The 25,136-nt window shown below is 36.0% G+C and overlaps 2 protein-coding genes and 1 non-coding gene across 3 annotated transcripts; 1 reads left to right on the plus strand and 2 right to left on the minus strand.

The window, feature by feature from the left end:
• Positions 1 to 2,085: 2,085 nt before the first annotated feature.
• Positions 2,086 to 2,193, minus strand: LOC127742439 (small nucleolar RNA R71). The gene has a single exon (XR_008003697.1). It is a non-coding gene; the product is annotated as a small nucleolar RNA R71 (small nucleolar RNA).
• A 17,477-nt stretch (positions 2,194 to 19,670) lies between these two features.
• On the plus strand, positions 19,671 to 22,451 carry LOC107489072 (subtilisin-like protease 4). Its single transcript, XM_052261248.1, is given in 2 exon segments — positions 19,671 to 20,360; positions 20,363 to 22,451. Coding segments are annotated over 2 exon segments (2,223 nt in total). The 5' UTR covers positions 19,671 to 19,861; the 3' UTR covers positions 22,087 to 22,451.
• Positions 22,452 to 22,734: 283 nt separating this feature from the next.
• LOC107488532 (uncharacterized) lies at positions 22,735 to 24,094 on the minus strand. The gene is made up of 3 exons (XM_016109285.3): positions 23,850 to 24,094; positions 23,566 to 23,681; positions 22,735 to 23,383 (listed from the first exon to the last, which is right to left on the minus strand). The coding sequence occupies exons 1-3, from the start codon at positions 23,982 to 23,984 to the stop codon at positions 22,879 to 22,881; spliced, it is 756 nt and encodes a 251-aa protein (XP_015964771.1). The 5' UTR covers positions 23,985 to 24,094; the 3' UTR covers positions 22,735 to 22,878.
• Positions 24,095 to 25,136: the final 1,042 nt, after the last annotated feature.

The following is a 25,136-nucleotide window of genomic DNA, read 5'->3' on the forward strand; positions in this document are numbered from 1 at the left end:
GAAGTTGTGAAAAAAAGTTGAGATTACAATTGTGCGTACCAAGTTGTTGGCGCCATTGTGTATCACAATTTCGTGCACCAAGTTTTTGGCGCTGTTGCCAGGGACTGTTCGAGTTTGGACAACTGACGGTTCATCTTGTTGCTCAGATTAGGTAATTTTCTTTTTGTTTCAATTTTTATTTTATTCTCAAAAAGTTTTCAAAAATATTTCAAAATTTTTTCTTCTTTTTCGTTCTTTTCAAAATAATTTTTGAAAAATCCAAAAAAAAATTTCATAAAATCATAAAAACTCAAAAATATTTCATGGTTGTTATTTGAATCTAGGGCCAAATTTTAAGTTTGGTGTCAATTGCATGATTTTAATTGACTTGCAATTTTTGAAACACATGCATTGTGTTCTTGATGATCTTCAAGTCGTTCTTGATGAATTGCCTTGTTTAATCTTCATGATTTATTGATTTGCACTGCATGATGTTCTACATATTCATTCTTGCATTCATATGGCCCAAACACGAGAAAGTTCTAAGTTTGGTGTCCTCCATGTTTTCTTTCATTAAGAAAACCGAGTTCTTGATGTTCATCTTGATCTTCAAGATTGTTCTTGGTGTTCATCTTGACGTTCATAATGTTCTTGCATATATCTTGTGTTTTGATCCAAGAATTATATGTTTTAACTCATTTTGTTATTTTTTAAAATTGAAAACATATCTTCTTGAATAAAGGATTTAGCAAAATGAAGATCCAAGAACATAAAGTAGAGGAATTACAGAGAAAAAGCTAGGCATTCAAAACGCCCATTGAAGAAGAAAAACTGGCATTTAAATGCCAGCTAGGGTACCTGGCTGGGCGTTTAAACGCCCAAACCATGCAACAATTGGGCATTAAACGCCCAAAACATGCAGCTCCTGGGCGTTTAACGCTAGGATGACACAAGGAGAGAAATTTTGTTTTCAAATCAAATCTTTTTCAAATCTTCATATTTTTTTTAAAAAATCAAATCCTTTTCAAATCAAATATTTTCAATCATATCTTTTTCAAAATCATATCTTTTCAAACATATCTTTTTCAAAAATCAAATCTTTTTAATTTTTTTTTCAAATCTTTTTCAAAATAAATTTCAATCATATATTTTTAATCATATCTTTTTCAAATCATATCTTTTTTCAAAAAAAAATTGATTTCAAAAATCTTTTCTAAACTTCCTATCTTTTCAAAAATTGATTTTCAAATCTTTTTCAACTAACTAATTGATTTTTTTTGTTTTACTATTTCTTATCTTTTTCAAAACCACAACCAATTTTTCAAAAATTCATTTTAAATTTTATTCTTTTAATTTTTGAAAATTTCTCCCCCCTCTCTTATCTTTTTCTATTTAACCACTAACGTTCCTTCTCCATTATCAATTCGAACTCCATCTCTCTTGGTGTGTTAGAATTCTTCCTTACCTACCTCATCCTTCCATTCTTGTTTTCCTCTGACACCTCAAGGAATCCCTATACTGTGACATAGAGGATTCTATATTTTTTGTTTTCTTCTCTTTCATATGAGTAAGAACAAAGATAAAGGCATACTTGTTGAAGCTGATCCTGAACTTGAAAGGACTCTAAAGAGGAAGCTAAGAGCAGCTAAAGCACAAAACTCTGAAGAGGACCTTACTGAAATTTTTAAAAAGGAAGCAGCAAAAGAAACAATCATGGCCAAACCAAACAACAATGCAAGGAACATGCTTGGTGATTTCACTACACCAACTTCCAACTTCTATGGAAAAAGCATCTCAATCCCTGCCATAGGAGCAAACAATTTTGAGCTAAAGTCTCAATTAGTTTCTCTACTGCAACAGAACTGCAAGTTTTATGGACTTCCATCAGAAGACCCTTATCAATTTTTAACTGAGTTCTTGCAGATCTGTGATACTGTTAAGACCAATGGAGTTGATCCTGAAGTCTACAAGCTTATGCTTTTCCCCTTTGCTGTAAGAGATAGAGCTAGAACATGGTTGGACTCACAACCTAGAGATATCCTGGACTCTTGGGATAAGCTGGTCACGGCTTTCTTAGCCAAGTTCTTTCCTCCTCAAAAGCTGAGCAAGCTTAGAGTGGATGTTCAGACCTTCAGACAAAAAGATGGTGAGTCCCTCTATGAAGCTTGGGAAAGATACAAGTAGCTGACCAAAAAGTGTCCTTCTGACATGCTTTCAGAATGGACCACATTAGATATATTCTATCATGGTCTGTTTGAATTTTCCAAGATGTCACTGGACTATTCTACAGGTGGATCCATTCACCTAAAAAAAATGCCTGCAGAAGATCAGAAACTTATTGAAATGGTTGCAAATAACTAATTCATTTATACCTCTGAGAGGAATCCTGTGAGTAATGGGACGCCTCAAAAGAGAAGAGTTCTTGAAATTGATGCTCTAAATGCCATACTGGCTCAGAATAAAATATTGACCCAACAAGTCAATATGATCTCTCATAGTCTAAATGGATTGCAAAATGCATCCAACAGTACTAAAGAAGCATCTTCTGAAGAAGAAGCTTATGATCCTGAGAACCCTGCAATGGCAGAGGTGAATTACATGGGTGAAGCCTTTGGCAACACCTATAATCCTTCATGGAAAAATCATCCAAATTTTTCATCGAAGGATCAACAGAAGCAAGGCTTCAATAATAACAATGGTGGAAGAAACAGGTTTAGCAATAGCAAACCTTTCCCATCATCATCTCAGCAACAGACAAAGTATTCTGAGCAGAATTCTTCTAGCTTAGCTAACATAGTCTCTGATCTATCTAAGGCCACTCTTAGTTTCATGACTGAAACAAGATCCTCCATTAGAAATTTGGAGGCACAAGTGGGCCAGCTGAGTAAAAGGGTTACTGAAACTCCTCATAGCACTCTCCCAAGCAATACAGAAGAGAATCCCAAAGGAGAGTGCAAGGCCATTGATATAATCAATATGGCCGAAACCTTAGAAGGGGAGGAGGACGTGAATCCCAATAAGGAAGACCTCAGGGGACGTCCAATATCAGTACGGAATTCCCTAATGAGGAACCAAAGGAATTTGAGGCTTATACAGAGACCATAGAGATTCCCTTGGACCTTCTTTTACCATTCATGAGCTCTGATAACTATTCATCTTCTGAAGAGGATGAAGACATTGTTGAAGGGCAAGTTGCCCAATATTTAGGAGCAATCATGAAGCTGAATGCCAAGCTGTTTGGTAATGAGACTTAGGAGGAAGAGCCTCCCTTGCTCACCAATGAACTGAATACATTGATTCAGCAAAATTTACCTAAAAAAACAGGATCCTGGTAAATTCTTAATACCCTGTACCATAGACACCATAACCTTTGAAAAAGCTATGTGTGACCTGAGGTCAGGGATAAACATGATGCCCCTCTTTATAATGGAGAGACTGGGAATCTATGAGGTACAGGCTGCCAAATTCTCATTGGAGATGGCAGATAAATCTCTGAAAAAGGTTTATGGACTAGTAGAGGACGTGCTAGTGAAGGTTGAAGGCCTTTACTTTCCTGCTAATTTCATAATCCTAGACACTAGAAGGGATGAGGATGAATCCATCATCCTTGGAAGACCCTTTCTAGCCACAGCAAGAGCTGTGATTGATGTTGACAGAGGAGAGTTGATCCTTCATGTGAATGAAGAATGCCTTGTAGTAAAGACTCAAGGTTCTCCATCTGTAACCATGAAGAGTAAGCATGAAGAGCTTCTCCCAATACAGAGTCAAATAGAGCCCCCACATTCAAACTCAAAGTTTGGTATTGGGAGGCCACAGCCAAACTCTAAGTTTGGTGTTCAGAGATCTCAACCATACTCTGATCATCTGTGAGGCTCCATGAGAGCTCACTGTCAAGCTATTGACATTAAAGAAGCGCTTATTGGGAGGCAACCCAATTTTATTTTAATTTTTATCTATATTATTTTGTTTTCTTTTAGGTTGATGATCATGTGAAGTCACAAAGACAATTACAAAAATAAAGAAAAAAATCAAAAATAGCATTGAAAATAGCACACCCTGGAGGAAGGACTTACTGGCATTTAAACGCTAGTAAGGGTAGCAAAATGGGCGTTTAAACGCCCAATCTGGCACCTTTCTGGGCGTTTAAACGCCAGAATAGGACACCAGACTGGCGTTTAAATGCCAAAATAGGGCAACAAACTGGCGTTTAGACACGAGAATAGGAAGGAAAGCTGGCGTTTAAACGCCAGAAAAAGGCAGCAAACTGGCGTTTAAACTCCAGAATTGCACTCTAAGGCATTGTGAATGCCCAATTGGAGCAGGGATGAAGAATTCCTTGACCCCTCAGGATCTGTGGACCCCACAAGATCCCCACCAACCTCAACTCATTCTCTCTCCTCTTCACACCTTTCTACAACACTCTTCCCCAAATACCCTTCACCAATCACCTCATTCACCAATCACTTCCTTAACTCTTCCCCAAAAACCCCACCCACCTTCAGAATTCAAAACTATTTCCCTCCCAAACCCACCCAAACCATTCGGCCACTCTCCCTATAAATACCCCCATTCACTCCTTCATTTTCACACATCACAAACACCTTCTTCCCATCTTGGCCGAACCCTATACACCCTCCATCTCCTCTATTTTCTTCTTCTTCTACATCTTTCCTTCTTCTTTTGCTCGAGGACGAGCAAATATTTTAAGTTTGGTGTGGTAAAAGCGTTGCTTTTTATTTTTCCATAACCATTTATGGCACCTAAGGCCAGAGAAACCTCTAGAAAGAGGAAAGGGAAGGCAATTGCTTCCACCTTTGAGTCATGAGAGATGGAGAGATTCATCTCAAAGGTCCTTCAAGACCACTTCTATGAAGTTGTGGCCAAGAAGAAGGTGATCCCTGATGTCCCTTTTAGGCTCAAAAAGGGCGAATATCTGGAGATCCGACAAGAGATCCGAAGAAGAGATCCAAAGAAGAGGTTGGGAAGTTCTTGCCAACCCCATTCAATAAGTTAGAATCTTAATGGTTCAAGAGTTTCTATGCAAATGCATGGATCACTAGGAACCATGATCAAAGTATGAACCCAAACCCAAAGAATTGGCTTACAATAGTTCGGGGAAAATACTTAGATTTCAGTCCAGAAAACGTGAGGCTAGCGTTCAACTTGCCAATGATGGAAGAAAACACATGCCTCTACACTAGAAGGGTCAACTTTGATTAAAAGTTGGACCAAGTCCTCATGGACATATGTGTGGAAGGAGCTCAATGGAAAAGAGACTCAAGAGGCAATCTGGTTCAATTGAGAAGACCGGATCTTAAGCCTGTGGCTAGAGGATGGTTGGAGTTCATCCAACGCTTTATCATTCCCACTAGCAACCAATCTGAGGTAACTGTGGATCGGGCCATCATGATCGATAGTATCATGATTGGAGAGGAAGTAGAAGTTCATGAAATCATACCTCTAGAACTCTACAAGGTGGCTGACAAGCCCTCACCTTTGGCAAGATTAGCCTTTCCTCATCTCATATGTCACCTTTGCTATTCAGCTGGGATTGTCATAGAGGGAGACATCCTCATTGAAGAGGACAAGCCCATCACTAAGAAGAGGATGGAGCAAACTAGAGGGCCCATTTATGGCACTCAACAAGAGCATGAGGAAGTCCCTCATCAAGAAATCCCTGAGGGCCTCAAGGGATGCAATTTTCTCCACACAATTATTGGGAGCAACTCAACACTTCTTTGGAAAGCTTGAGTTACAACATGGACCAATTAAGGGTGGAACACCAAGAGCACTCCATCATTCTCCATGAGATTAGAGAAGATCAAAGAGCTATGAGGGAGGAGCAACAAAGGCAAGGAAGAGGCATAGAAGAGCTCAAGAGCACCATTGGTTCTTCAAGAGGAGGAAGATGCCACCCTCACTAAGGTAGACTCATTCCTTAATCTCCTTGTCTATTTATTTTTCTGTTTTTCGTCTTTATGCTGAAGGTTTATCTATGTTTGTGTCTTCATTACATGATCATTAGTGTCTAGTGTCTATGTCTTAAAGCTATGAATAACTCCATGAATTCTTCACCTCTCTTAAATGAAAAATATGCTTAATTACAAAAGAACAAGAAGTACTTGGATTTCAAATTTTATCTTGGAACTAGTTTAATTATTTTGATGTGGTGGCAATACTTTTTGTTCTCTGAATGAAAGCTTGAATAGTGCATATTTTTTATCTTGTTGTTTATGAATGTTAAAAATATTAGCTCTTGAAAGAATAATGAAAAAGGAGAAATGTTATTGATGATCTGAAATCATAGAATTGATTCTTGAAGCAAGAAAAAGCAGTGAAAAAGAAGAAGCTTACAAAAAAAAAAAGAGAAAAGAAAAAAAGGGAGAAAAAGCAAGCAAAAAAAGCCAATAACTCTTTAAACCAAAAGGCAAGGGTAAAAAGGATCCAAGGCTTTGAGCATTAATGGATAGGAGGGCCCAAGGAAATAAAATCCAGGCCTAAGCGGCTAAATTAAGCTGTCCCAAACCATGTGCTTGTGTCATGAAGGTCCAAGTGAAAAGCTTGAGACTGAATAGTTAAAGTCGTGATCCAAAGCAAAAAGAGTGTGCTTAAGAACTCTAGACACCTCTAACTGGGGACTTTAGCAAAGCTGAGTCACAATCTAAAAAGGTTCACCCAGTTATGTGTCTATGGCATTTATCTATCCGGTGATAATACTGGAAAACAAAGTGCTTAAGGCCACGGCCAAGACTCATAAAATAACTGTGTTCAAGAATCAACGTACTGAACTTGGAGAATTAATAACACTATCTAAAATTCTAAGTTCCTATAGATAGGGGTGTAATCGGTTCGGTTTGGTTCAGTTTTGGACCGAAAACCAACCGAACCGACCTGATCGATTTTACAATGATACCAACCATTCAGTTGGCTGCTGTTTAAACAACCGATCCGAACCGAACCGAACCAACAGCGGTTTGGTTTGGTCGGTTTTTTTGGTTTTTTTACACCTAATAATTAATATTTAAATTACCATAAAATGAATTTTAAAACCGTCAATAAACTAGAATAACAAGAATATATTACATCCACATTCAATACAATTCAACTTAATTAAACATAAAATAAAGACAATTAAAAATGTCTAGCAAAACAACAAAAATAAACATACTTTAAACCGAAACAGTCACTTTAAAACAAATAAAAACCAAACAGTCACCATGCTTAATCTGAATCCACACCAGACTCATCATCATCTTTCCCGGTTGGTGCAATTTCTACAAAAATAAAACAAAAAAATCAATATAGATTATAAACATAAACATAATATAGATTATAAATTATACACATATAAATCAGCATCCAAACTCATCAACTTCACTAAAAGTATTGTTTCCAGCAATAAATTCAACATTAATACTTGTTTAAAAATATTGTTTTCAACATTTAAAGCTTATATATGTGTAGCTTCGAGAGTAATAATTAAAATTTATAAATTAAAATAATGTGTGTGTGTGTGAGAGAGAGAATGATGTGCAGATACTTAGACAAAAGGAACACCCAAAATATCCCAAATCCATAACTTATAGAAAAAAGAACACCAAAAATTAAATTACAAAGATACTTAGACAGAAAAAGGTATCCAACTCCCTCATGTTCATAGTTATTAGTTAATTACAATTCATTATTCATCTACAATATATTTATCTATCTATCAATCTATCAATATATGCACAGAGAGAGTAAGCAAGTAAATGATAAGAAGAACCAAAGCAGAATTCATTTCATTAACAGCTCATAAGTAGAACCAAAGCAGCTCATAAGCAGCTCACAAACAGAATCATAATTAATTCATTTTTAAAGTCAATCAATAGAATTTAAATGACCATAAACAACCAGAGACAGCAACATAAAATTAATGAAATGAGGGACATGTATGTTCTATATATAAATTGAAAATTTCTCAATAATGATGATGATGATAACCTTTAATTCCAATGTGAGTTGTAACTTTTTCCAGTATTTTTAAATTTACAATTACATACACACATTCATTCAAAACAAGAGCAAAAAGACACCAAGATAAATTATATAATATTTAAAGTCATCCAACAGGATTAGCAAGTAGCAAGCCAAGACCTTTAAATGTATATTCTGGATTCAAACAGCTACACTTACATGATTATATATACTGAACAATAAAGGACTTATGGAAAACTGATCTTTTGATTGAAATTTGATACATTTTTCAAATTGAAGATTGGTGGGACATCTTAAACCATGATCATGTGTTCTGAGTATAAACAATAATAATAATACTCAAACAATTAACTAGTTCCATTATAATGTGATTGCCTGATTAGACACAAAGGCTATATTATTATTGGAGGTACAAAATGAAAGGGCGGCATCATTCAGGTTAAATCAAGTACAAATATTACTAAAAATCCAACTAAAGTTATATATTCTGTTGAAAAAATATTGCAGACTATGATCTTTATACAGAACAATTATTGAATTCAGCGAACAACAAGCGGATGGAAATGTGTGTCTTAATTAAGCTTGTTTTCACCATTCGGAATGCGATAATATATTTTAACATCCCCGGGTTAGGACATGAAAATTGATCCAAAAAGATTCTTCTATGTGTTTCATTGGTGAGTTTATTGACAATATATACATTAATTACTGTAAAAAAAATTATAACGAAGGACAAATTCTGAAGGACAAATTCTAACCTCCGAAGAAGATATTGTTCAGTTGCTTTTTGCAAGAGAGGGCTCGGCGACTGGACTACTGCTCGGCGACCAGAGTGCTGTTCCGCTTAGGGTTTGTTGCCACGGCTTATGACTGGACGGCGGCTTCGAGCGACGGTGGAGGACGCGAACCGGATGATGCTTCTGGGCTTCTGGCTTCACGATGGCGTTGCTCTTTGCTATGCATACGAGTCTGCGTCGGAGATGAATGGATGACTTGCGATGGCTTCGAGCGACGGTGGAGGGTTTCCTTGATGGTGGATGACGCTCTCTGGATCTTTGGCTCTCTCAACCTCTCATTCTCTCAGTCATGGCCGCATGGAGGAGGAAGAATAGAAGATGGGTTGGGAAGTGGGTGTCTGTGTGAATGAGGGCTGCGCGAGTGAAAGGGGAAGAGGGTGAAGGAGTTTCAGATTTAGGCTTTTATACCTAGGTTAAACTAAGGGTAAACTAGTAAAAACAATCACTAGAGAGCATCTGTCTCAGTTCGGTTCGGTTCGGTTTCGGTTCGGTTTCTACCAAACCAACCGAACCGAACCGATCGGTTTAATTCGAAAAAAACCAAAAAAACCGATTTTGTCGGTTTTTCATTTGTTTGTTATAATTTTTGGTTCGGTTTTACAGTATTTTTCGGTCCGGTTCGGTAACTTACACCCCTACCTATAGATGCCAATCATTCTGAATTTCAAAGGAAAAAGTGAGATGTCAGAACTGTTCAGAAGCAAAAAGCTACAAGCCTCGCTCATCTGATTAGAACTAAGTTTCATTGATACTGTGGGATTCATTGTATATTCTCTTCTTTTTATCCTATTTTGTTTTCAGTTTCTTGGGGACAAGCAACAATTTAAGTATGGTAATTTCAGGCATTTTCTGGCTAAAATTGAGGGACCTGAGCACAAATCTGATTCAGAGGCTGAAAAAGGACTGCTGATGCTGTTGGATTCTGACCTCCCTGCACTCGAAGTGCATTTTCTGGAGCTACAGAACTCCAAATGGCGCACTCTTAATTGCGTTGGAAAGTAGACATCTCGGGCTTTCCAACAATATTTAATAGTCCATACTTTGCTCGAGTTTTGACGATGAAAACTGGCGTTCAAACGCCTCTTCTCTACCCTATTCTGAAGTTAAAACGCCAGAACTGGCATAAAAGTTGGAGTTAAATGCCCAAATTGGCACTAAAGCTAGTGTTTAAATTCCAAGAGAAGCCTCTACACATGTGAAGCTCAATGCTCAGCCCAAGCACACACCAAGTGGGGCCGGAAGTGGATTTCTGCATCATTTACCTATTTCTGTAAACCCTAGTAGCTAGTTTCATTATAAATAGGACATTTTACTATTGTATTTTCATCTTTTGATCATAGAGACATTCTAGACGATATATTTTCCTTAAACTTGGAGGCTGGCCTCTCGGCCATGCCTAGACCTTGTTTTTATGTATTTTCAACGGTGGAGTTTCTACACACCATAGATTAAGGGTGTGGAGCTCTGCTGTTTCTTGAGTATTAATGCAATTACTACTATTTTCTATTCAATTCATGCTTATTCTTATTCTAAGATATTCACTTGCACTTCAACCTGATGAATGTGATGATCTGTGACACTCATCATCATTCTCACCTATGAACGTGTGACTGACAACCACTTCCGTTCTACTTAAGATTGAGCGTGTATCTCTTGGACTCTTGACTCATGCGTGTTGATTGCCTCTCTTGACAACAGAGCCCTCAACTCCTTGAGATCAGAGTCTTCGTGGTATAAGCTAGAATTATTGGCGGCCATTTCTGAGATCCGAAAAGTCTAAACCTTGTCTCTGCTATTCCGAGTAGGATCTGGGAAGGGATGACTGTGACGAGTTTCAAACTCGCGAGTGTTGGGCGTAGTGACAGACACAAAAGGATCACCGGATTCTATTCCAACATGATCGAGAACCGACAGATGATTAGCCATGCGGTGACAGCGCATTTGGACCATTTTCACTGAGAGGACGGGAATTAGCCATTGACAACGGTGATGCCCAACATACAGCTTGCCATAGAAAGGAGTATGAAGGACTGGATGAAGGCAGTAGGAAAGCAGAGATTCAAGAGGGATGAAGCATCTCCATACGCTTATCTGAAATTCCCACCAATGAATTACATAAGTATCTCTATCTTTATTTTATGTTTTATTTATCTTTTAATTATGAAAACTCCATAACCCATTTGAATCCGCCTGACTGAGATTTACAAGGTGACCATAGCTTGCTTCAAGCCGACAATCTCCGTGGGATCGACCTTTACTCATGTAAGGTTTATTACTTGGACGACCCAGTGCACTTGCTGGTTAGTTGTGCGAAGTTGTGAAAAAGAGTTGAGATTACAATTGTGCATACCAAGTTGTTGGCGCCATTGTGTATCACAATTTCGTGCATCGATAACATTTGTATATTTTTACCTTTTTAAAAAAAATAAAAATGATATTTCCTAACATTTATTTTACGAATGTTACTAAAAGTATAATTTTATTAGTATAGCTAACATTTTTAAAAATGTTACATAAAAAGTATTTGTAAATATCTAAAAAAGACACACTTTCGTGCTCTATGATTCAATTGCTTTCGATGAGTATATAAAATGAAAGCAAAGGCTAAACAACCAAAAATTTTTAGATGAGTTAAATTTGGAATGGTGTCAATAAGAATCTGGTATGGACTATGTTTCAATTCAACTTGAGGTACTCTATTAATTATGTAAATAGCAAGAACCACCACATAATGCTAGAAACAATTTGAAAGGTTGAAAACAAATATGAGAACCTGACCACATTTAGAATATTTTGATTTCTTTCAACAATTTTATTTTGTTGTGGTGTTTTCACATAGCTCCTTTAATGTAAAATTTTTTTATAAAAAAAAGTCATCAAGAATTCTTGGCCATTAATAGTTCTAATGGCTTTTGCCATGATTTGCCTTTGTGTATATATTATTTCAACAAATTTTTTTAAAAGAGAACGAGTTTTAGATTTATTTTTCATAAAAAAGAAATTCAAGCAAACCTACTCCTTTCCTCAACAATAGTTAGAAAGTTTTTATGGCCAGAAATAAATAGTATTGCAATAGGCCCCTATGGCCAGAAATAGATGGTGTTGCAATAGGTCTTTAAATATCAGCATGAATCAAATCAAATGAAAATTTAAATTTACTCAAACTATAAGAGAAAGGTAACCTCTTTTGTTTTGCAAAATGACATGGATCACATGGTATATTATTGTTTAAACATGAGATGAATGGATGCATTTTCTCTAATTATTGTAATCTCTAAAAAAAAAAATATGCCCTAACCTATAATGCCAAAGAACACTTTGTGAAGTGTGTGAAGTATGTATGTCTTGTTTTTCTGCCATAATATGCAAAATCTCTTTTTCTAATTTGCTAAAGGTAACAACTATCTTTCCTTGAGTATTCATTGCGTATAGTCCTCATTTTTTATCAGTAACTCTAATCATCCTTAAGGTAGGCCACTCTTGAATCTCACAATTATGAGCACTGAATATAAAACAATAAGATAAGGCATTAGTAACTTTTGAAATAGAAATAAGATTGCATTTAAAACTTAGCACATATAGAACCTCAGTCAAAATAAAATTCAGCTGAAAAGAACGTTGTTCCATATAAGGTTGTAATTTTAACTTGATTAATATATTTAATAAAATAAAAATGTTTAAGATTAAAGAAAATGTGAGCAGTTGTTCCAATATCTAAAATCCAATCTTGGAAATTCAATTCAAATCCAGAAAGAGAAATGAGGTGAAATATATCGGCTGAAGGAGCATGAATGGTTGTCAAATTTTCATCCTGAAGAGGTTCTTTATGCTACTAGAATAGTGCAATAAGTGCTTCCTTTTGCCTATTTGAGAATAACCCATCCAAACTGATATTACCTTCATTTTTGTTTACAAGTGTGAGGTTGTATTCTGCATTACTCGCAGCTACCACTGAGTTCACTGTATTAGCTGAATGTGGTATTCTATTAGAGTTATTTGGTTGTAAATGTGGTAGAAAGCCATGCTTTTGATTACATATATCCACCAAATGAGCTTGCTTTCCACAATGAGAGCAAAATTTGGGAGCTCCTCTCCCAATACCTCTATTACCTTTACCTTCATACTCCCTTCCTTTTCTTTTAACATTGTTGGCCCCAAATCGACCTTTTTCACCTCCAATATTGATGAAATTAGTACTGTCTTAGCCACTTTGGTATCTCTCAAAGGCATTGGCAGCTACAAATGTGAACAACATTCATTAGCATTATAGAATCTGGTTCAGTGAGATGCATCATTTGTCTCTTTTGTTGAAGAAGACGAGAGAAAATAATATTCACATCTAGAAAGGGCTTAAGCAACATAATCTAAGAACGCACACTTGCATATTTGTCATTTAAAGCTCTAAAAAAATGAATCATGAAGAATTTCAATCTATATTGCCTCATTACATCTAATTCACAACTACAATTACTCAAGCAAGCAGAAATTAATATAAGTCTGAATTCATCTAGTTCTTCCTGGGTCCCTTTCAATTTTGTATAGTAAGAAGTGATGGAGAACAACTTGAAGGATCTTGAAAAAGATTGGTATTAAATCTAGAAGTGATCTGGCTTGAAAAGCTTGAAACTAAGTCATCATCCTTGCAAAGATATGAAAATTTACTGCAGTAAAATTTTGCTGGATTCATCGCTTGGTTTGCCTCATTCATTGCCACTGATAACAAATTGGTTAGATCTATCTTTCACTACTACTCATATTATAAATTCTCATATATGGTAATAGATTCACACTTTGTTGCTTTATTGCATCATAATAAAATTCAGTTTAAATCTGTTGAATTGAATAGTGAAAAAGTAGAACAAGAGCACCGTATAAAAGAAAAATTTTGAAATCACACGCTTTTATTATTATCACCATCTATATATATATTTTTTTACTCACTACATAAAGTATTAAACACCTAAACTCTAATAAACTTATTCTAACAAACTATACAAATTAAAATATTTATAGAGTATTTAAAAAATACCTAATTAACAAAGTAAAATACTAACTAAATTTATATAATTACATATGCTAACTTATAATAATATTATTAATATATAACCTCATTACATGAGTCAAACATCAGATTAATTTTTGAAATATGTGCGTTATTCATTTTCCTTTTCTTTTAATTTTGGTTTATTCTAAAACGAGTGAATACTCTATTCGTCCTCTGACAATTATTTCGAAAGGACAACGAGATTCTAAGAAAAAAAACATTCAATCCGACCCCTAATATTTTTTCTGGGACTGATTAGTCCCTGTGCCAAAAAAAACAACTTGAATTTTTTTGGCACAGAGATCTCGTTGTCCTTTCGAGGTAATTGTCAGGGGTTGGATTAGTTTTTTTTTTTTTGTTAAAGACCTCGTTATCTTTTGAGATAATTGTCAGGGGCTATTTTGAGTTTTATTCTAAAACTTAAATTATACACTATTCTATATTAATTCTATATTAAATACTATACTAATTAACTTTAATTACTATACTCATCAACATATATTAATATAAATAAATTAAATAGGAATAAAATCCAAAATAACCCCTGATATTATCTCAAAAGACAACGAGGTCTTTAACAAAAAAAAATCTGGCCCTTGACAATTACTTCGAAAGGACAACGAGGCCTCTGTGCCAAAAAAAATCTAAGTTGTTTTTTTTGGCACAGGGACTAATCAGTCCTAAAAAAAATATCAAAGACCGGATTGAGTGTTTTTTTTTTCTTGGAGACCTCATTGTCCTTTCGAGATAATTGTTAGAGACCGAATAAGGTATTCACTCATTAACTTAAGTAGAGTATCTCCTTAGTTCGCTGCAGCTTCCAGCAAATTGTTAACTTTTTCTTTTCTCCTAATCCGTTTTAGACTATAATTAACTATGTTCGAATGCATAATTCGTAGGAAACTTTAACAAATTACATGAAAATGAATCTATATCAAAATGTAACCTTTTGCAATCAAGTTAATTGAATAATATCTATTTTAAAACAATTTATTCAAATAAATTATCCATTACTGAGAATAAATTTTAGGATATCAATAAAACCATTGTCATTGGACTTGTCAAAGAGATGATATGAAATCAAACGAAAATCTACCAAATTGATTTTATAATATTAATTTTTTATATTAAAACCTTCAAATTAGTCATCATAATTAGAAGGTTCTAATATTAGTTGACCCAAATTTCTAAACATGTATGAAAATAATAATTGAATTTGAGGAATTTGAGAAAATAATATATTTATTATATTACGAAAATCATAATATATCATTTCAACTTAAAACTTAGAGTGAATACCACATTCGATCCCTGACAATTATCTCGAAAGGACAACGAAGTTCACAAGAAAAAAGACACCCAATCCGGTCTTTGATATTTTTTTAGGACTGATTAACTCCTGTACCAAAAAAACAACTTGGATTTTTTTGGCACAGGAGCCTCGTTGTCCTTTCGAGGTAATTGTCAGGGACTAAATTTTTTTTTTTGTTAAGGGTCTCGTTGTCTTTTGAGGTAATTGCCAGTGGCTATTTTGGGTTTTATTCTAAGTTAATTCGCTAGTTCTACGTAAGGATATTTATGGGTTGAGTTAATTTAGATTTGGAGTGAAATTAAAATCGAATTAATTGAATTATAATTAGTTCGAATTAGTTTAGATTAATATTTTTTTGTATGTGTATCCGAATCAAACCAAATTAATTAAAAACGAATTGATTTGGTTTGGATAATTAAGTATCCGATAAAACAGAAATTTATAAAATAATAAAAAATAAAAATTTTATTTTAAAAATCCTGTAAATATAGAGGTAAATACTAAAACAGTATTCGAAAGATTCTGATGCTGATAAAATAGTATTTGACTTTTGTTTTTGACAAAATAGACCCTAAATAATTTTAAAATTTGACAAGCGTGTCTCCAAATTCGCGGCAAGCACAATACTGACATGCAAAAATCCTCCTCAATCCTAATCCTTCCCCTCAATGCACTTCCCGTTTCCCCTCCCCAATATACTCCCCCTTTCCCTTCTTGAATTCACTATTTCTCCTCCCTAACCCTAATCCCTCTCTCTCCCTCCCTAACTCTAATCTGCCCATCCCCAATGCACTTCCCCCCTCCCTAATCCAAAATTTTCGCTTCTGAACCTTAATTCCCTTCCCTTGCTTCTTTGAACCCTAATCCCCCCTTCCCAATGCACTGTCTTACACTCTCAACTCATTCTCCCCAAAACAGCAGTGGAACTCAACATTCTCAGTCATACAGAACCATTGTCACCGACACCACACGATTGCCATCTCATCAACGGGTCTTCCGCGTCTATCAGCATTGTCTATCTCCTCCATCGGCATTACGTTGTCTGTGTGCCTTCACCGCTACCGTCTTGCCTAAACCCATTGTGCGCCTTCACTGTTGTGCTTCGCAGTGGCTCGCTTCCCTTCTTGTGGTCGAACATAAAAACAAACATACATAGCAGCAACGTCTCACTTATCGATCTCGTCTCCGTCACCTCTGCTCGCTACTCACCGCCAGTTGTCTCCTGTATCTGCTTGCTGCCCGCCCCCAGTCACTGCCCTACCTCCTCTGTCTGTGTTCTATCTTGGCTCCGTCGTGTCGTGCCTTCTCTGTCTCTGGTGTTCTTCTTGTAACATTGTCTAAATCTGCTTCTTGTTTCGGTGATTTTTATATTAAGTTTTATTTTATTTTATTTAATTATTGTATATGAATTTGTTTGTTTTCTCTGAGTTTTATTATTATTAATCTATTTTAATTATAAATTAATCTAAAAATTTGGAGCAATTCATGATTGAAAGAGTGAAAGAGTTTGATGGGAAAGGGAGATCTTTGGCTGGATTAGGGCTCAGGAAGATTTCTAAATTTAAGACAACTCATGAGTGAGAGGGTGCACTAGGGAGGGGGGATTAGGGTTCAAAGGGGAAAGGAAGGAGGATTAGGGTTGGGGGATTTGGGAATTTCCAGGTTAGACTGCGCAATTAATTAAAATTTCCACCTTAGATTTTTTGGTGGCCACCTCAACATCTTTCTCATCGAAAATGTGCTCCGGCGAGCTCAAGGATACGCTTGTCAAATTTTAAAATCATTTAGAGTTTATTTTGTCAATAACAAAAGTCATGTACTATTTTGTCAGCGCCAGAATCTTTCGAGTACTAATTTGGTATTTACCTCGTAAATATAATAATTAATAAATATGTAAAATCAATAAACAAGTCAATATTATGCTAACAATAATAAAATACGCATAATAATCCACAATTATAGCTAAATACTTAAGTCATTGTCATAAATAATCAGTAAAAGTTATATATATTTTAAATTTATATATATTTTTAATTTAATTAATAAAGGGTTCGGGTCTACGGGTTGTTTCGAGTTCTGCACTCCCATAACCATTCTCCGAACCAATTAACAGAGAGTGTCATCAATTTGATTTGGGTTGTACCCGACTATCCATTGGTTCTTAATTTGATTAATAAAAGTTTCGAATCTACGGGTTGGATCGGGTTCCACATCCCCAAAACTATTACCCGAACCAATTAACAGAAAGTGTCATCAGTTCTACTTGGGTTGTACCCGATTACCCATCGGTTTCAGAACCAATTAAATTGGTTCGGTTCAGATTTGGACGGATAATCGAGTACCCGATATTCATAAACACCCCTAGTTCCACAAGTTACATATTCGAGCATAGTCCATAACAGTTTCAAATAGATTAGGAGAAAAAATTCAACATAATTCGTTGGAAGCCATAGCAAACTAGGAGATATTATGCATTAAAGTAATTCTTTTAAGAGTATTCTTCTATCATTTCACATGAAATATACTTGCAAGCCCATTTTACGCCCGTGAAATAGGCAAATTTTTATTTCGTGTCATTAAAGGTGAACAACAAAGTCTTATCCCACTAAATAGGATCGACTACATAGATGAAACGACATCATTGCATCCTATTATGTATTATGTTTGTAGTGAGACTATATACACATAAATCTCTTTTGACCACTTTTTGTATAGTCTTTCTTAAGTCTTCGTTTGTCATTTGTCCATGTCTACCTTTTATTTCATCAACTTTCCTAATTGATGCTGTGCAGATCTTATTAAACTATGTTGAAGCGAGATTTATTATCTTCTTTATAATAAACGTTACTCCAACTTTCTCTCATATATCTAGGAATGAAGCATGTAACTAGTCCCCAATTTTTAATTTCTTTTATAAATTATATACAAAATTTAGTTTACTCTCTATTAAAAATTTTATTTTACTCTCTTTTTATTATAAAATTAATTTTTAGGCCTTTCTTAAAATTTTCTACATCTTTATTATACTTAAAATGCTCATTTTTGTCACTCAATATTTTATTTCATATAACATAACCCGTCAAATGGACCTAAAATCTATTTTTGTGGGTATCTCATGTGTACGTACATTAGAATACAGAACACTTTTATTAGTCAGACATTTTGATAATTAATATTTATTTAGATAAAAGATATTTGGTTTTTTTGTCTAAGAAACTGCAAAACTTTCTAGAACAATAATAATATGTTATATGTACGTACTTCTTTTTATTGTACCTAAATCATTAGAGGGAATGTGAAATCTAATTAACGTAAATCATATACTTCATTAAATCGTAGGTAAGAGTATATCAACTGTGTCACGGGAAACATTTACCAAAATCATTTCTCAATTGTCAATAGATAAAAACAATTCTGATAGGTAACAATTAGGGTACCAACCAATTATTAGTTGGATTGCGAGAAAATTCAGAAAACATAAAGAACATGTAATTCACTCCAAAAGTTAATTCTACTACTATAGCAAAAAATAAAAACCATCTGAAATCGGAAATCCTAATCACTTTATTTCTCTCTCCCACATTTTTCTTTTTCACAAACAAAAGCCTCCTTCCACAGTGCTCTTCTCTGTCGTATATGCGCTTCCTTCTGCCGAATGTGTGCTTTCCTCCACCACGCCCTTATTTTTCTCCGCCATATGTTCACTTCCCTCCGTCACGCCATTGCTTTCCTTCGCCGCGCCGTTGCCCAACTTCCGTGCGCATCTCTCCGACGTGATTAGTCTCTTCGCCGTTCTCGTCTTTCTTTACATTAACTATCGAAAAGAAAGAAATATCCAAAATAAAAATAAGCATTCAGAACTAAAAAAAATGATTGTTATGTTTTGATTTTTTAGATGTTTTTTTATTTTAAAAAAGAAATATCCAAAAAAATAAAAAAAGAAACATAAAAAATATAATAAAAGAAACATCTAAAAATAAATGAAAAAAAAATCTAAAATCATTGTAAAAAGAATATTTAAAAACAAACAAAAAAGATATCCAAAACGTAAAAAAAAAAAAAAAAAAAATTAAAATTATTGTACAAGAATTCCAAATGTGATCCGGAGAAAGAAGAAATGTGGAGGGAGAGGCGGTACCGCGGTATGGAGGAAGAGGTGGCATGGAGGGAGAGACGCAGAGAGAAAGAAGAGACGCAGAGGGAGAGATGAAAAGAGGTGAAGCATGTGGAAGGATGTATATTTTTTTAGAGTAAAATTAGTTTTTCAAATTTTAAAATCAAAATTTTTTAAAAAGATGGCTGCATATAAAGTTAATTCCCTAGACTCTAAGTAGAAATGTTCAGCTTGGCAAAAACAATAGGACATAAATTGCAGAAGGTATAGACATAGGATGGTAATGTTCAACAACGCGGGACAAGAAGAATTGTCTAAAGAAATGTAATCTGCGGAAGTTAAAAATGAGGATCATGATTCCCGACAAACATAACCATGTTAATCAAAATCATTTCATGACACTGGTGACAAGTTACTTTATTATTACTTATTTACACCAAGATAACGACTAGTCCACTACCACTTGTAAATGCCGGCTTCAGTTAATTGCTGAATTGTACATGCTCATGTTATCATTTATGTGTGTGTGTATATATATGTTGAGAGATATGCATATTCAAAACCCATCAAACTAACTGAAAAGCCTTCCTCTCCATAATTGTCCATAAAGCAGAAATCGAAGTTTCTTTCTACCTAACATGGATGTTTTCTATTTTGTTGCTCTTATTTTCATGTTGAGCTTCCATATTCATTTTACTCGAGGAAGTGTACTGAACCCCACCACTGAGAAAACTGAGACAAACAGTTTTCAAACATACATTATCCATGTGAGAAAGCCAGAGAGTAAGATATTCACGCAGTCAGAAGATTTGATAAACTGGCACAACTCATTCATGCCGCCACCTGCCACTACGACGAGCACTAAGGAACAGCCAAGAAAAATGCTTTATTCGTACCGGAATGTGCTGAGTGGTTTTGCTGCAAGACTCACTGAAGAGGAGCTGAGAGAGGTGGAAAAGAAGGATGGTTTTATCTCAGCTCATCCACAAAGGATACTCCATCGTCAAACGACGCATACCCCAGAATTCTTGGGGCTGCAGCAACAAATGGGACTGTGGAAACAATCAAATCTCGGCAAGGGGGTTATTATTGGGGTGGTGGACTCTGGCATCACACCTAATCATCCTTCGTTCAATGATCAGCTTGTAACAACAAACTAATTGGTGCAAGGACTTTCAACATTGCAGCTACAGCAACGAATGGAACTCAAAATGTGCCACCTATTGATGAAGATGGACATGGGACTCACACAAGCAGCACTGCAGCTGGTGCCTTTGTGGATTATGCAGAAGTATTGGGAAATGCCAAAGGCACAGCTACAGGGATGGCTCCTTTGGCTCACGTGGCAATGTATAGAGTATGCTTCGGAGATCCCTGCCCCGAGGCTGATATACTGGCAGCATTAGATGCAGCCGTGGAGGATGGGGTCGATATAATATCAATATCTCTTGGCCTAAGCGAGCCCCCTCCATTTTACAATGATAGCACTGCAATAGGTGCATTTGCAGCAATTCAGAAAGGAATATTTGTAAGTTGTGCAGGAGGAAATCTTGGCCCCTCTAATAGCACTATAGTTAATGGAGCCCCATGGATTCTCACTGTTGGAGCAAGCACTATTGACAGAACCATTGTAGCAACAGCGAAGCTTGGAAATGGGGAAGAATTTGATGGTGAATCTGTTTTCCAGCCTTCCAGTTTTCCTTCAACATTGCTGCCCTTGGCATATGCTGGCAAGAATGGCAACCAACAATCTGCATTATGCGCTAACAGATCCTTGAGTGACACCGACTTCAGAGGAAAAGTTGTTTTGTGCGAAAGAGGAGGAGGAATAGCAAGAATTGCAAAAGGGGATGAAGTGAGAAGAGCTGGTGGGGCTGCCATGATTCTCATGAATGATGAAATCAGTGGCTTCAGTCTATCAGCTGATGTACATGTGTTACCTGCAACACATGTAAGCTATGCTGCTGGATTGAAGATAAAAGGCTATATAAATTCCACCGCGACACCTACAGCAACCATTTTATTTAAGGGAACTATCATCGGAAACTCCCTGGCTCCTGCTGTTACATCCTTCTCATCAAGAGGTCCGAATTTGCCGAGTCCTGGTATTTTGAAGCCAGATATCATAGGGCCAGGCAGTAGCATATTAGCTGCCTGGCCATTCCCCCTCGACAACAGCACTGATTCTAAATCCACCTTCAACATTATGTCCGGCACATCAATGGCATGCCCACATCTCAGCGGAATTGCTGCTTTGCTAAAAAGCTCTCATCCTGACTGGTCACCAGCAGCCATTAAATCTGCCATAATGACTTCTGCAGACACGCTAAATTTAGAACACACACCCATCGTTGATGAGAGAAATCAACCTGCAGATCTCTTTGCCACAGGTTCCGGCCATGTGAATCCATCGAGAGCAAATGATCCAGGACTAGTTTATGATATTGAACCTGATGATTATATACCTTATCTTTGTGGTTTAGGCTACAATAATAGGGAAATTGGGTACCTTGCACAGAGAACAATTAAGTGCTCTGAAACATCAAGCATTCCTGAAGCACAACTCAATTATCCCTCATTTTCTATTGCACTTGGTTCCTCGCAGACATTCACAAGGACTGTGACAAATGTTGGTGAGGCCTATTCATCTTATGATGTCATGGTTACAGCACCAGAAGGGGTTTCTGTGACAATCCAGCCAAATAAACTTAACTTTTCGGAAATAAACCAAAAAGAGACATATTCAGTGGCATTCAGCCGTACAGATTCAGCTAATAAGACAGCAGATTATGCTCAAGGGTCACTAGCATGGGTCTCTGCCAAACACATTGTAAGAAGCCCTATCTTGGTAAAGTTTGTATAACATAGAATCAAGTGAATTAGTAATAGTAACAAGTTGCACTACCAAAGTCCAGACAATCAGTTCCATTGTCAGAAACTAGCTAGTACATGTAATAAGTGCAAAGAAAAGCTGAAATCCTACAATTTCACTATCTTTGTTTCTATTTTCACTCCATTAATGTGATGCATAATCAAAATTTAACTATATCATCATAAGATTTTGAAGCCTTACTTTCAAGTATGAGCAAATATTTTGGGTTTGGCACTGCCAAAGCAAGTTAAGGAAGTGAAAGTATTATTGTTCACAATGTCATGGAACAGTAGACGCTGAAGATCTTTGCAAAGACAGATACTAGAATTTTAAAAAAGTATGCAGCTATTAAATCTGGAAATATGCCTAACAATAGAACCTCTCCAAGGAATACATCATTTCTTTGTATAAAGCAACTCAACAAATAGTAAAACAAAAGCTCTGAAACTTAGCCTAACCAGTCTATGTTCAGGGTATAATAATGACAAATAGACAGAACACTTGTAAAGATTTCAAAAATGTTCCTTGAAAAGATCCAGCATCCATTTTGGACAATTTTTCAGGATGATTTCCAACAAAACATGGCAGATAATATCTAACCTCATGCTAATTTAAAAGAATAGGGGACCCAAAATAAGATTCGGATGTAAAGAGACATTTTCAGAATGGCACATATTTTTAGTTGGCTTTACATAAACAATTGCAGAAGAATTGGCATCTGTGGTATCCAACCATAAAAGGGCAGTGCCTGGAAAGGAAGAAATTGAAACAAATTGCAATTCATCAACCAAAACCAGGAGGCACATCAGGATCTTCATCACTACAATCAGACAGATGATTTTGCTCGTCAGGCCTCAAAAAACCAGGAGGAGCATTGTTATTATCATCGCTTTCACCGGGTGGATCCAGTGATACATGGGAATCTTCGGGCTGCTCTGCAGAAGATCCTTGCCCATGAGATTGTGGCTTCCCTTGATCATGGTTCCGTTGATCATGGTCTAGCTGATTGTTATTCACATGATTATGTAAGGTGAATCCCGGTGGCTCTTCAGGCTCATTCTCGTGCAACATATCATCATCAATCTTCTCAGTAACTGAACCTGTTTCACCTTGTTGTCTCTGAGTTGGCATTGCCTTGGAATTTGAAACCGGAACCTCCTCTTCCCCCTTTGGATTCACCAGCTCGTCATACACGGATTGCACTGTCTCCGCAATTTCAGTTTTCATACCATCATTTGATCTAATTATTTGCCACAAGCTATCAGATATCTGACTCATTACTTTGTCACTGAGAACAAACAAACGATAGAGCAAATAAAAATTCCATACACATAAACTCACTCAACTATAAGTAGAATACACAATTAAAATGCAATTCAATCAGAAAACTCAAGTAAAAGAGCTAACAACTATGAACAAGATGCAATTTGAACAGAATAACTGAATACCTGAGGATGGGGATTTACTTACCCAACTTCATGATATATGGCATCAGAAAGTTGTCTAGGTTTCTTATTCTCAGCTCCGGCACCATTAAGAGCCGCTGATTGCTTCACAATTGAGGCAATATGTTGTCGCAGCTCTTCCTGTAACAATAAATTGCGAGGTTCACTGTTACTGATCACAAGATAATCTTATATTGCTGATAATTAGATCATAAATCAAATTAGGAATTTGAAACCCTAAAATAAGGAAGAGGAAAAGTGGGAGTGAGGGTAGGAAAGAGAGAAAGAGAAGGGAGGGGGAAGGCGTACATTGTCCTTGAGCTTACGAATGATCTTCAAACGGAGCCTGTCAAAGTCGCCGTCGTCCTTGAGTTTCGCTATTACATCTTCTTTGCCAACAGCTACTCCTCCACCACCACCGCCACTACCGCCACTGCCGCCCATCACATTGACGACCCTAACTCGCTCCCTCCTAAGTCTTCTTACCTCACCGTGTGAAGTTCAAATTGCAATAATTAATTAAGAAAGTATCCATACACCCGTGTTTAGGGTTCTTATCTTTATTTTAAAAAAAAAACTGTGACAATAATTTAGTGAGCAAACTAGTATTTATAGTTTTTAACCCATAATAAGTAATAGGCCATAGATTTCTTATTCCTCATTTTATGTGGGAGTATCATTAATCCATCTAAAAATATTTATTAGTTGAATCCTATTTTTTTTATTTTAAAAAAAATTAATAATTAAAATTTTGCCCTTTTGATTTTTTCTCTTTTTTTTAATTATAATTTCAGAAATAAAAGAGATGCTTCTGCTAGAATTTTTTTTCCTAATCTTCGTATTCTTGTCACATCTTTGCAGCTACGACTGTCGTTGTCGCTGTCTATACTCAGCACCGCCACCGCTCCTACCGCCGTCATCCCACACTTTCCAGTCCCTCTGCGTTGTTGTGCTTCGTCTCTATCCCTGCAAACTACTCAGGTTTCATTTTAGTCATAATTTCAGAGATGAAAAAAATGTCTCTGCTATAACTTTTCCACTAATGTTCACGTTCTTGTCACATATCTGCAGCTACCACCGTCACGTTGCTGCCTACACTAAGCACCGCCACTACTCCTTCTACTGGCACCACACCACACTTCCCGGTCCCTCTGTATTTTTGTGCTTCGTCTCTACCCCTACAAACTACTCAGGTTTCATTTTACTTTATTTTGTTTTATTGCTTTTTCTATGGTAATTTTTGTGTATTTGGAGATTTTCCTGCTGTCTTCGCACCATCGTGTTTATTTTAAGGGTGGAAAAGAAAATGTATTGCCTTAACTGAACACTGCAATTGACAACAAGTACAATGAATTTTTCTTTGCAAATTTATAATTATTAATTGGTGTCTGATTGTGTGAAGATTTCATATCTAACTTGACTTGCAAAACTTTTTCTGAAAAAAAAAAAAAGACTTGTCTCTTTGATTTAACCAAACCAACACAATTTGAATAGGAAGTGCAATTTTTCTTTCTCTTTGTTTTTGATTGAATCAGAACTTTGCATCGTATCATATATATAATTTTTTCTTAACAAAATTTCCAATCTCTTTTACTA

The sequence above is a fragment of the Arachis duranensis genome, chromosome 1 (genome assembly GCF_000817695.3).
Source record: "Arachis duranensis cultivar V14167 chromosome 1, aradu.V14167.gnm2.J7QH, whole genome shotgun sequence".
NCBI lineage: Eukaryota > Viridiplantae > Streptophyta > Magnoliopsida > Fabales > Fabaceae > Arachis > Arachis duranensis.

Coding starts and splice junctions, on each gene's coding strand:
- LOC107488532 (XM_016109285.3), bottom strand. CDS start 23,984: ATGGGCGGCAGTGGCGGTAGTGGCGGTGGTGGTGGAGGAGTAGCTGTT. Junction 23,682..23,849: donor TTCGTAAGCTCAAGGACAAT/GTACGCCTTCCC, acceptor TTATTGTTACAG/GAAGAGCTGCGACAACATAT. Junction 23,384..23,565: donor GCCATATATCATGAAGTTGG/GTAAGTAAATCC, acceptor GTTTGTTCTCAG/TGACAAAGTAATGAGTCAGA.